At 36.0% G+C, this 13,674-nt stretch overlaps 1 protein-coding gene across 1 annotated transcript; it reads left to right on the top strand.

The window, feature by feature from the left end:
* The first annotated feature begins 2,373 nt into the window (after nt 1-2,373).
* On the top strand, nt 2,374-7,570 carry LOC119775217 (protein yippee-like 5). The gene is made up of 3 exons (XM_038273120.1): nt 2,374-2,540; nt 4,731-4,919; nt 6,182-7,570. Exons 2-3 carry the CDS (start codon nt 4,779-4,781, stop codon nt 6,404-6,406), a joined length of 366 nt encoding a protein of 121 aa, XP_038129048.1. The 5' UTR covers nt 2,374-2,540; nt 4,731-4,778; the 3' UTR covers nt 6,407-7,570.
* The last annotated feature ends 6,104 nt before the right edge of the window (nt 7,571-13,674 follow it).

The following is a 13,674-nucleotide window of genomic DNA, read 5'->3' as shown; positions in this document are numbered from 1 at the left end:
AAGAAAAAGATCGGAAATAAAACTGGATATTTTGGAAGCTTGAATAGATATTATAGTGCAGTTACAATTATTTCAGTAATGCTGATTCCTACATTTACTACTATAAATACAAGCTGGCTTCAAAACTTTTAAGAGAGATAAAACTTTGGTGGGCCATTCATTTTTTTAAGTGGCAGGATACCTTTAAGTCTTTCATAATGCAACTTTTGATCAGATTATTAGGGTTTTTTCTTTGATAGAGAGCTTTACAAAGTTAAGGAGTGTGAACTAAAAGGAACCGGATAAAGGGTTTTTTAAGAGAGCTAAATAAATATCTGAGAGGTGTGATATGAATTTGCATTCAAACTTCTTTTTCTGACACCTCTGAATAAAATATGTGGCAGCCATGTACCTGCAGAAGTCATCTAATTAGTTAATAGAATACACCTTTCCATCTATCTTTCACAATCTCTAGCCAAATTATGATAAATGTAAACTGAGCATGAGCAAGACATTATTATGCAAGATACTGTGTGGGAGAGTTTCTCCCTGAGTATAGTATGAAAAAACTCATGGTGTCAGAATAATGGTGTTGGGAAGCTCTTCTCACCAGTAATGGTGAGACTGAAAAAAAAAGGTTTGGAGGCTTGACCTAAGCCAACAAACCAAAGCTGTTTATTTTTTTTAAAGGAAAACTCTACCCTGTTTATGCAGCATACCAATACTACACACAGAATTCCCCATAAACATGGAGATTTCATGCATTCCTTTGTGCCTGTACTTATGGAATGGATACTTTCAGGTAATTATGTAAGTTAAGCTGATGCTGCATCTATTGCACATTGGTTTTACAGTCATATAAATCCAACTGGGGTTTATTTTTGGAAATGTTTGGAGATGTGATTAGATTACAATAATCTTTAGGAGAGTTGTGCTTAGATGGACTTAAGATAATCAGTCTAGTGCAATCAATTTCACAGGAACCAAGATTGTTGTATAATAATGTCTTACATCAAAAAAACAATATAAATTCCAAGTCTTCTCCTATTTCCCATAAATGATTGTTTCCAACTTGCCAAAATGGTGACAAAACACAACTCAGATTTTTTTTATTATGATTTTATTCTTTGCATGAATTGTGCAGAGAAAGAAAATGTTATATATTTTCCTACTATTATCTGTAAAACCAAAACAAACTCTCTTCTTTTTCATTATCCATATAATCATACATAATCTGGGGGAGCTCAATATTTATAATTTGATGTATTTTCATGACTCATGAAAAGAGAATTGAAACATAATGAAGTTGAGGTTAAAATTAGCTTATATATTAAACAATTGTATTATAGTTATTTAAAATATTTACACAGATGGTTAAAAAAGGGGAAATGTGGGAATATGGATATTCATTCAAGAGTTTAATATATGTATATGTAACAGATTAACAGACCTTTTATCTATATACACAGCAGAAATGGTAACAATTATTTTCAGTTTACAGTGGGCGGAGGAGGTTAGACAGGACAGGGTGGTGATTTGCACAGATTCTGAAGCTGCAATAGAAAGCATTCATTCAGGAGGAAATAATAGGAAAGACCTTGTTTAAGAAATTCATCAGAGTTTGTTTAGGTTTTTCAGGTATGGAATAGATGTTCAGTTCTTATGGGTTCCAGCACACGAAGGGGTGAGAGGAAATGAAATAGCAGACAAGTTAGCTAAAAAGGCTTTAGGAAAGCAGAATATAGATCAGATTCCATTTGGGAAAGGGAAAGGTAAATCAATAATTAAAAAGAAAGAAACAGAATTATGGCAAAAAATATGGGATGAAGATGAGAAAGGGAGAAGATTATATAGGGTTCAAAAATCTGTAATTGTTAAAAATTATGGATAAAGAAGCAAAAGGGAAGATATAATTACACTAGATTAAGAACTGGACATACCTACTTGAGTGAGTTTTTGTTTGTACTAGGGAAGAGAAATAATGATTTATGTGAGAAAAGAAAATGTGGATCATGTTTTGATGGATTGCATTAAATATGCCACTGAAAGAAAGAGGATGAGCAAAGCAATTATGGAAAAAGGAAGAGAATGGAGTATTAAAGGAACTTTAGGGACAGGTGGAGATAGGGAGGAACATTTTGTTATTAATAAAGCATTGTTTTTATTTTTACATAACACACATAAAAAATAAATAGAATATAGTAGGTGGAACTCTATAGCTACACACTAATGTACAGTAGGTGGCGGTATGCACCTATAAGCTGTTTGCAATCCGCCAATCTAACAAAGAAGAAAAAGACGACGAAGAAGAAGAATTTCATGTTTTCTTGGGGTCGTTTTGTGTTTTTTGCGACACCTACAGGCGGACTGGAGTAACAACAGGCTGCGGTAACCGGATGTTGACACTGGCTGAAAGCGGAAGGAAGACAGGAACAGCTGAAAAAGAAAAACAAAGCCACGACGACGACGGCAGAACCAAAACACACAAACTACGGTTTTAAATATTGGTGACATCGTCGAAGGACGAGTAATACCGTGTAGTTGAAACCAGATTGGAAAAGGTAAGAAGACTTGATGTTAATTAATGCATTTTTTCTTATAACTACTTGAGCTCCTAGCTTGTTGTCTCTGTTAGCTTAGCGGTTAGCCTAGTGTTTGTTTTCACTGATTTCCTCTCCCCACTTTTTTTTTTTTTTTTTTTTTTTTTTAACCTTTGAGTTACATGGGGTCCATGCTAACTGAAAAACCAGTAATGTTAACAGTTCGAAAACATTTTTCGTAAAGCCGCGGTCATTAAAAAGGCTTAATTTAATTTCGAATGAGAGTGCTGACTGTCGAGTTTGGAGTTGGGAGTGCTTTGTGAGATGATGAAACGGTGAGTAAATGCTAAGACTCATAATCTGACAGTCTTCTTTGTTGGTTTCCACTAAAATTAAAAACCTGAATCAAAAATAATACCCTGAAAATGTAATTGATCGCCTTTTTATTTCTATGAAGGATCCATCTTTATTGTGAATAATCTGAAAATGGAAGTTTTGACAGCAAAACTGGCATTAAAAAAATCTAATCAAAGGGGAGGTGGTAATAATAACATGTGAGGTAGCATCCTCAGCATCTATGCATTATTTATAAAGGAGAATCCAGTAAATTGTCAGGGAAGAGAAGACAAAAAGCTTTTCTCTTATGGCATATTTGCATTGAATTTTCTGCATGAATGACCATAAAAGTACCTGTTATTAATCAATTTATTTTTAGATCATCATGAGGCAAAATAAACAGGGTTTATTTTACAAACGTCTTTTTATAGAAGGACATATAACCATCCTCTTTTTGTAAAAGTTTTCCAAGTCAGAGCTACAACTTTTTCATCAACAATATACATTTTTGAAAAATAATTAATCCACTGAATGTTTAGAGTGGTGCAAAATAAAAGTAGGCCTATTCATTTTACTAAGAAAATATGTATAATAAAGTTTCCTGACTTTGCTAGATTTCAGTTGTTTCATGATAAAGATAAAAAATGGCTTCCATTCCTCAGATTCAAGCCAATAAGAAAACAAAAAAGCCACTTTCCCTTTGGATAGGTAAGCTAAATATTTTGTAAATAAAGGGAACTTTTGGTGAGTGTGAGGGACCAAACTTAAATAAGGACAAAAGGTGTTCAAAATTTGAAAAAGTGCTTTCATTTAATTGTGTAAAAAGGGTTAACAAAGGCTCAAAAGCAATACAAAATAACTTAAATACAGAATCTGGGCCCAACTTAACTGAGGTCAACAGAGGATCCAACTCAAACAAAAAATTGACCTGCAAACAAAGAACTAAAGGCTGCTTAAAAAGGGATGGAGTAACCCAAGTCGACAAAATGAGGGAGGCACAACATAACAAAAGAACCAATAAATACAAAATTAACCATTCTATGAAACAAATAAAGCAAAACTTACTTACTTAACAGAAACAATAAATGAGTATTTAAGTGACAAACTAATTGAAAACTTCTTGAAACAAGTCTCCCCCGTCAGTCTTTCAAAGATGGTATGCTCCAAGTTTCCTTCTCCAGCTGGTTTGTATCAGCAGCACCTCAAACAAAAGAACAAGTGTAAATAAACCATACAGACAGACATTAGCTAAAGTGTGCACCCATTAGAAAATACCTGTCTAAAATAACCAACTTAAACATAAATTATAATATAATATAAAGCAAGAAAAGAAAATACTAACACGATGTGGTGGTGGGAGGATCATCCACCACAGTGAGAATTAACCGTAGCAGGTCTGGCAAACACCGGGAGGGCACCTTTTACAGGCCAGGAGGTGTTGAACTTGGATCTATAACTTTCAAAAGATAAATTAAACGATGGTTCTCTAAAAATGGCAACACATTGTTGTAGATATTTAGCAATAACCAATGAGTTTTGTTGTTTTATCGTATAACAGTTGCAGCACTAAAGAGGTTTTCTTTGGACTGAATAAAATAATGGCTCTTTGGATTGTAAAGGTTGCAGGTTTCTGGTCTGAAGTTTGTCCATTAGGCCAAAATAAATAATTGGAATAAAGATTTACCAGTCATGACCTTGAAATGTTCAACCTGCTGTACTGCACTGTTGAAATGTTTTCAATTTCATATATTGTACCGGTATATCTTTGCCCAGCTCCTCGCACCTTATAGCCCAGCTAACATATTCCTGTTCATGCTGTTTGTGCCTGTGAAGCTTTTATGATATAGAGGTGCCTTATATCGTTTTCTACTGCAGGTCTTTACCAGGAGTTTTTGACTGCTGGGTACCTCCATAGACCAGAAAATGGGACGCATCTTCTTGGATCACATCGGAGGGACGCGCCTCTTCTCTTGTGCCAACTGCGACACCATCCTGACCAATCGGTCTGAGCTCATTTCCACACGCTTCACTGGAGCCACAGGCAGAGCTTTCCTCTTCAATAAGGTATCCTCCAGCTGACTGAGTACACTAGCTTTGACATTTTTAATCAGTCTACCAAAAATATAATATATACTCTCAGTGTGTTTTTAAATAAGAATTTGATGTGTTTATGATGTATAAACAACATAAATAGTACATCTGCCTCCACAAATACTTGATAAATTGTTTTGAATCAATTTCAAAATAATAATCTTTGTCGTGTCTGGATAGTTTAAATGGATTTTGTTTAGGGCTGAATAATTCTGTCAGAAAAATGAAAATTATTGAAAATATATTGAAAAAATTATTGAAAATATATGAAAAATATTGCAATTTTGCACCACCAACAAAAAAAGAGTTCATTGTTACAGGACTTTACTGTTAGCTGCTACTCTCTCCTTCCATCTGTGCAATTGCAAACCCACTTTAAACATATTAAAGGGCCAGAGTGAGAAATGTAGTTACTTCTTCATGTTTAAATTTAATCTGAAAATTGCATTTTGTTAAATTGCAATCATAATGCAAATGTAATTAATGGACCAGCCCTGATTAATCTCTTTAATTGCTCATTCAAATGTGCTGGGATGGGAATGACTTAAAAACATAGCCAAAGTTTCAACCATCTTACCCAAAGTATTACACTTACATGAAAGGAAATTGGTTAGAATGATCATGAATTATGCAAGAAACTAAATAATAAAGCACATTTATTCCATATATAGATATTATGGAATTATATCTATATATGGAATAGTGCTGTTTCTAACAATTATTTTGCAAATCGATTAATCTGTCTATTAATTTTTTGATGAATTGATTTATAATCCAGCAGCCAAAGGTTCCATTTTCACAAAATGAAACCAGGTGAAACTAAAACGCTTCATCGAGGAGTTCTAGATAGAGAATATTGGCAGAATAAAAAATGTTTTGTTATCTTAAATGCAAAATGGTTACATATTTTTGTTGTAATTACAGCTCTTAAGTGGGTCGTTCTGTCAGCTAAAAGCATATTTTAGAGTCTCAATACTCCAGTTTACGATTAATCGATTAAATTAATTGTTATTCACAATTAATCTGATTGTTTCAGCCCTAATATGGAATAATAGGCATACAGTAATAGAACTAAATTCCTCAGTCTTACCTAAATGTTAAAATGGTAGTATATAAGTTATACACCAGTTTAACTGATTTTTGATAGTATTCTCTTGCAAAAAAGCCTGATATAAACAGGAGATCTATGCCACGTATTAAAGTTAGTAAACATCTGTTCATCTCACTCACTTCAGGTGGTGAACCTGCAGTACAGCGAAGTTCAGGACAGAGTGATGCTCACCGGCAGGCACATGGTGAGGGACGTCAGCTGCAAGAACTGCAACAGCAAGCTGGGCTGGATCTATGAGTTTGCCACTGAGGACAGCCAGCGGTACAAAGAAGGGCGCGTCATCCTGGAGAGGGCGCTGGTGAGAGAGAGCGAGGGCTTCGAGGAGCACGTCCCCTCAGACAACTCCTGAGTTCTCGACCTGCTCACACCCTCCTGCTCCTCTCTTTTTTTTTTTTTTTTTTCTTCCTTTCCGCCTCTACACTGCACATCACCACCTGCAGACTTTGGGGCCTGTGCTGTTCCTAAATTATCCCTGCTGTTTCAACTAAGACTTTTGGAGATTCACAGAAAAAAAAATGGTGTGCTGGAAAGGAACCCACCAATATATTCACAAGACCCTCACCACAGATGTCCCCTTCACTCAGCTGTACACGTGCGGTCACTGAGTTTCCATTAGAAACACGGATGTCAGCTTGCCATCTCTGGATCTGGAGATAAGTGGAAGGAATTCTGCTGAATTCAGAGTGCTGGTCATAATCGTTCAAACGATGCATCCCTCTACTTCTTAGTTTTGTGGTATTTGTGCTCCTGTGTTGTGGAACTACCACTGAATGCATTCTTGATACCAAGATGTTTATTCTGTATCAGTTACATTATTCTAGTAGCTTCTAGTTTGACGATTGTAATATAGTTTAAAATCTCTGTTTTCATCCAAATGACACAGTGAGGACTGCACAGAATGATGTCATATTGTAATATCTTTACGCCCAATAGGAATCCAGCTCCTTCTTTGCTTATGTACATGATTTGATCATTTAGGTGTACAGGGGGCGTCCTTCGCAGCTACTGCTCACAGTTTTCAGCTGTTATCCTGGATTGTGGGCTGGTCCGTTAGCAGTGTAAAAAGTGCAGTTTCCAAGGACTGTATTTTAAGATGACATCCCAGGATATTCTACAAAAATGCAGAACTTTTTGCTCCTTTTTAGCACAAGATGTCTGCCATTTCTGGCATCATGGTGACCCGCTCTTTATATAATCTACTGCTTTTGTTATCAGATGGCTTGTTTCATTAAACCAAAAGACAGGCAAGCTTTAATGGGGTCCTTAGAGCCCCCTTTTTTGGGGACTAGACAGTAGTTTGTTTTTATTGTCAAATTTTAGGGATTAAAAAAATTTTTTTTTTATGACATCTGATGTCAATGTTTGGCTTTGTTTTTGGCTGTAGTGTGATCACGGTGCTGGTTACAGGTTTACATATGCTCATCACTATCAGCGTCAATGTCATTGATTTTGGACCTTTTAATGATTTTCCTTGAAAACAAAACTTCAATAAATTAAAACTACCAGAAAGTGATGAAGAAGTTTGAAATTATTGCTTTTTATTTTATTTTTTTCCAGTTTGGACAGGTTTAACACATACAGGCTCACGGAAATACATCCAACCCCCTTTAACGTTTAATTAAATGTCCCAGTTCAACCTCGCGTTTTTTAAAGCTGCTGGAATGACAGACTTGGCTTCTAGAACATGGTCTGCTAACGTTCAACATGGTTGAGGACAAATCTTTTCAATACGCTCATCTTAGCCGTCTAAAATGGTCAATTTAAGATAGATGGAAATGGATTTTAAGCTTCAAAGATATAACATCATGATATGAAGGAAAAAAATAAGACATTGGGATTTAATTAAATAAAAGTAGGGGCTAATAATTTGAATGACTTTTTCTCACTTTGCTCCTTGTTGACCGTCATGATGACCCCCGCCAGTTGTCCGTGATGAAAGGCCATCCTTTGTCAAAAATTGTTGGTAAGCTGGGTTTCAGTGGGTGGCATCCATGCAGTGCTTTACAACTGAGATATTGCATTAACTGAATTTGCAGTGATGATTGTGATTTAATGTATTGCAGGGATAACAGAAGTACCATGTTTGCAAGAGTGTAGGTGAACTGTAAAGCATGGTGATGGCTTCATTGTGCTGTGAGTCGAAGTGTATAGAGTAATGACTCTTCACCATAAAATCAACAGGTAGGTTGTTGAAACTGAGTGTTCCATTAAAAAATGACGCCAAATAAACATAAAAAACTATTAAAACTGGTTAAACTTAAGCTTCTGAACTGAGAACATTAAGCTTTTTAATAACCTTTGGACCTAAACAACCAGTTGAAAGAAAACCAGAAATTTATTAGCAAAGATTGCGGTTGAGATGCAACTTGATTAATAACATTAAACCTGTTAATGGTCGGGGGTTTTAAAGTTATTCATCCATTTATATCCCCAAATAAATGACCAGCATAAGCATATGTAACCATGTGACGTGCACTATAAGACATGAAGGTATTTTGATCATTGATATTTGTGCATTATAGCTGATTCAGAAGTTGTAGAGGGAAATAAAATAAAAAATTTTTAGATTTTGTTTTCCAAGTTAAAATGCAACATTTATAATTAGAAATGACCTTTATAAAGTCATTACCTAAACGATGGTTAAGGATTCGCAGGTCACACAAAGTAGTGAAATAGTGAAAACAAATGCATGTAGCATAAAGCATTCTGTTGTTTGGGTTTTTATATTGTATTCACAGGCCTATTGATTTAATCTGCTTGCTTTTGTGATGAAGCTGTTGAATAATTTTCTTGATTTAAAAGATTAATTTCCTTTTGTGGCTTTGACCAGATTTCCTCTTATATTTCTTTATTTCTTTATAAAGATGTAGTCTTGTGGAGCTCACCTTTTTTAATCATTAAAATAATGTGTATTGACTGATGGTTATGTTTTTTTGTTTTATTTATATATATATATATATATATATATATATATATATATATATATATATATATATATATATATATATATACCGGTATATATATATATATATAATTGTTTATGAGGAAGATAAAGCCGCTGAAGTTAGATTGTTGACCTGTAGGTGGCAGCAGAGTACAGAACAAAGAGCTTCCAAGATGTTCCCTGCTGGAAATGCTGCTGATGCTGCTGTCATGTTTCCCTGCAAGTCTATTGATGTCACTCTATGGAACAGATTAAATATGGATCTCATGAATTATTGATAATAAAGTACAAAAAAAAAAAAAAAAAAATAAGGTATTAAAAACAAGTAGAAGCCAAGCGGATCTAAATCATGCAGCCCCTCAGTGCGAAAACAAAACAGCTTCGACATCTGGTTTATAAATAGGAAGTGATGACTTACTCCTTAATCCACCCACTAATATTGCAGTGCTGCCGTAGAGTTATTTATAGCCGTGATGCTGCTGCTGGGAGCCGTCTGTGTTAGTGTGTGTTAGAGAAAGACTGTGTCACTAGGGGTGGATCAACAACAGGTCTCCTTTTTCTGCAGTGGCTCCTCAGAGTGGCCGTCCAGGACTTTAACTTTGCCCACAGGCATATAAACAAAGCTCAAACTGCCCAGCTTGCAGATGCAATGCAAACGTTTTCCTCTTTTCTTGCAGAATCTATGGCTTATGACTCAGTCTGCTGTCATTTGAAAGTCATTCATGACTTGAGGCAAGAAGGAGGCTTCCTCTCCAGAAGTCAGTGTTTCTAGCTTACTTAGCTGTAGCTGTTGTCTCCACATCATCTCAAATGTTAATTGAGAGTCATCTGATGAAAAAAAAAATGTATCCACCCTACATAAATGATCATGTTTCTCAGCATAAAAAAGGAAAAACTCAGTTCTCTGAGATGTTTACTGCTTGTTAAATGCAATTGAAATGTGAAAGTGAAAGAAGGAATTGTGAAAAAAGATCGGTTTTACCCTAAGACATATTGATCAGTAAAATTGTCCCTAATTGGATGCCTGTGTGCATCATCCATCCATTCTCCTTTTAGAAGAAATATTAAGTTATATTGAGAAGCCGGAGTGGAACAGTAGGAGAGGAAAAAACGAGGGGAGTGTTTGGATAATTGCCCTCTTAATTGGCTCATGATTCACCGTCCTGAGTTTTTTTAGCCTTTGTTTCTCTTTTGTTTTATGGAATGTTATCGACACCTCTACGCCCCTTTAGATTACAGAATAACCTTCTTTTTCCACTTCTCTCCTCGCATGCACAAAAGAAGTGACATCACTCTGTCACCAGTAGAAAATAGCATGCTTTCCATTGACATCATTCCACATCCCGTTGCCGGGAGACGAGGGGAGTCAACACGAGTTACTATGGTGACTGCACTTCACCTTCAAAGCTCCTGACCTTTTTGGTTGTCTACGGTAGATGTGTGTGTGAGTGTGGGCAAAGCACACATGGCAAACAGTGGTCCTAGTGTTGTGTAATGTGAACGTTCAAGGCCTTGTTCACTCATGCCCTGCAGCCCAAAAGCTGTTTTAGATAGAAAAGGCCTCAGAGTCGCTTACAGCTGTTCAAAATGTCACGTATGACTCCAAATATAAAATACATTAGAAACTACTGAGTAAGACAAAAGCTGCTAGATTTCCTTACAAATCTATAAGAGAGATAGGTCTGCTGTGTTTTTGCAGAGATGAGGATAGATGGATAGATAGATAGCATTTATTGTCACTGAACAGAATTCAACGAAATTTCCATTGCAGCTCCCGTGCAAAAGGTCAAATATATACAGTATAAATAAGCAACCACACAATAATAATAATAACAATATATACAACTAAATTAACTAAAGGCACTCAGCCATGCCAAAGAAGTAGCAGCAGGTCCAATTATAGGTGGATCTAAAAAGATAACATTTATTTTTCAGTAGATTAATCAAGTAAAAGTTATTTATAATATAGATCAGACCAGGTGATCTATATTATACAAAATTACTTTCCTACCCTTTACCAAAACTTGTTGCATAAGCTGGCTCTCCATAGAGCACTACATACAAGCCTATTAATGGTAAATTCAGTGGAAGGAAAATCATGTGGCAGAAAAATGAATATATGAATACTGGCAGGCAATCATAGCCCATTTATCTTTTTCTCCAGGTTTTGAGTCTCAAGAGCTATAGCAAAAGGTGCAGCAATTAAATATTTTGTGTTAACCCATTTTTGCAAATATGCAACAAACCCTTTGTATTACATACACAGCCTAGATGGCTTGTTAATCCCCCAGTGCCAGTTAATAAGCATTCAGTGTGGAGCTAGTAACCTTGTTTCCGTTACACCTGCTCCCTATCGGTGTAAATTATCATTGATTTTTGTAAATATCACAAATCAATAACCTACATTTCTATGTATTTTATAATAAATAGAAAGTTTAGAAATGTCATTTTGCAACTAAAGGCCTGTTTAATAATTTAGGCATCAAGGTGTTAAACCACTCTTTGTATTAAGGAACGAGCCAGTGGCTAAGCAGAAAAAAGTGCGTTGAATTATTCTTTTTAGATGAAAATAAATGTGTTTCCTTTAGAGAAGTCTCGAACAGTTGGTACAAATTATGCCCCTTTTCAAAAAAATTGCATTTCCTTGTTATTTCGTAGGATTGTTTTTTTTTTTTGGTTGAGAAAAATGTTTTAGCCCATGCTCGATTACCGGAATGGGATATGGATCGCCAATTCTTTTAAAGGAGCAACAACTAATGACACCTAGTGCTTCAAATTGGAGCAATAAACAAAGTAGTTCTAAGATGTTCTGGACTGTACCACTAGATATGAAAGGAGATAAACTGATCGACGTTGCTGATGGAGAGGACTGATTGTTTATAGGAAATGTCCCATATTATGATTTTGGTTCATTTTGCAGTTAATTTCTCTTAAAAGCAGTGTTTTTAAACCCTATGAAACAGAGAAACATCCCATAATGTGCAGGGCAGTGTGCCTTGAGGACCAGGTTTAAAATAACAATGCTTTAAAGATTTCTTGTGTAACAGGGGTGTAAAACTGGTTCCATAAAGGGCCATGTGGCTGCAAACCAAACTCCAGTCATCAAGTCATCATGACTGGAGTCTGGTGTGCGATTGCTTGGTTGGAAAGAAAACCTGCAGCCACACGGCCCTTTCTGCAACCAGTTTGACATCCCTGTGTTAAGCCATATGTAATGACTTAACACCCTTTAGAGGAAAAGTTAAACATCTGATCCAGTTTAAAATGAATGTGAAATAAAGGCAAAATATACTAAAAGATGAATAACTTGCATTGTAGCTATGACTCCACATTTGTTTTGGCAATTTAAACTCAGTGAAACTCTTGAAACATGAAATCCGCTGCTGAAGACGAGCCAGATTTGCTTCATTCTTAAAATGAGACGAAGGACCGCACAAAGTCCCCCAGATGGACAGAAATGGCCCTCGCACCGCCCTTCTGCCATCAGAGGTTTGGATCAAAGCTTGATGAGGGTTTTAATTCCCTCTGCTATAACTGGCTGGGCTGCAGCTGTTAGTTAAGCTTAAGCTAAGATACACAACAAAACAACTCCAGGAGACTTTAATGAGGTGATAAGAGTGGATTTATTGAGATACATTTTATTATTTAAGAGACTGCCTCTGTGATGGTGTCTACACTGTTTACCTGAGGACGGTGACTTCTAGGAAGTCCAGCATCTGCAAACAATTGTAATACAACAGAAATAATGTTTGGAGAGCAGACTAGCGCTGGCTTAAGAAGTGTAAACTCAAACAGATATAGAACCATATAAATACAGGTATAAAATATGTGAAAAATAAATCTGCTAACACAGCTGTATCACAGTGATAGGAATCAACCCTTTTTAGTGCTTAAATAAAAGAAAAAAAGACATGGTGGATACACAATGTACAGAGGTTCCTAAGGAGACAGTTACTCCTTTATTACAGAATCAATGAGGTCTTAAACAAGGGGAGAAAGGATGAAGCAGGGCGCTCCAAACAGCTTTTAGTCCCAGTCCTTTTTTGGCATAAATTCAGTAGCTTTCTCAGCTGTCAGTTGCTAATTGGGTTCAACAGGCGCGCCGATGCCAGTTCTGGGCAAAGGAACACATGCAGAGGTGGGTATTACAGGGCTTTTTTGGATTAGGCTGACCTCAGGGCCATTGTTTCCACTCCAAGTCTGGTTCTCTGGGCCGCCCTACACATTGAGGGGTTATGTTGCCTCAACAGGACACTCCTCCAGCCCAGAACCTGCCTGAACAAGGCTTCAATGCATTCCCGGAAAGAAAGGGCTAAAAAAAACTCCTACGCTTTTACAGCTGGTTGGATGTACAATTGTTTAATTTATTAGGATAAAGGCAAGCTGTAGCTTGGCGTTTGGTATACAACGCTGATCTTCCCTGACATTAAACACAATATTCAGTTCTTAACTTCACATTATGTATGCATTTTTCACCTTTGGCTTTTCTGTGCAAAACCTTACAAAAGCAATTAGGATTAAAGAAGAATAGGCTCCCTTTTAGGACAGGGTCATTACAGTGCCTTGCATGAGTATTCATACCACTATTACTTTTCCACAATGTAATCTGTTAGAAAAAAAAAAAAAAAAAAAAAAAAAAAAAATATATATATATATATATATATATATATATA

This window comes from Cyprinodon tularosa, unplaced genomic scaffold, assembly GCF_016077235.1.
Source record: "Cyprinodon tularosa strain WSP-4 unplaced genomic scaffold, ASM1607723v1 ctg120, whole genome shotgun sequence".
In the NCBI taxonomy this organism is placed as follows: Eukaryota; Metazoa; Chordata; class Actinopteri; order Cyprinodontiformes; family Cyprinodontidae; genus Cyprinodon; species Cyprinodon tularosa.
This window is presented reverse-complemented; position numbering and strand designations above follow the sequence as displayed.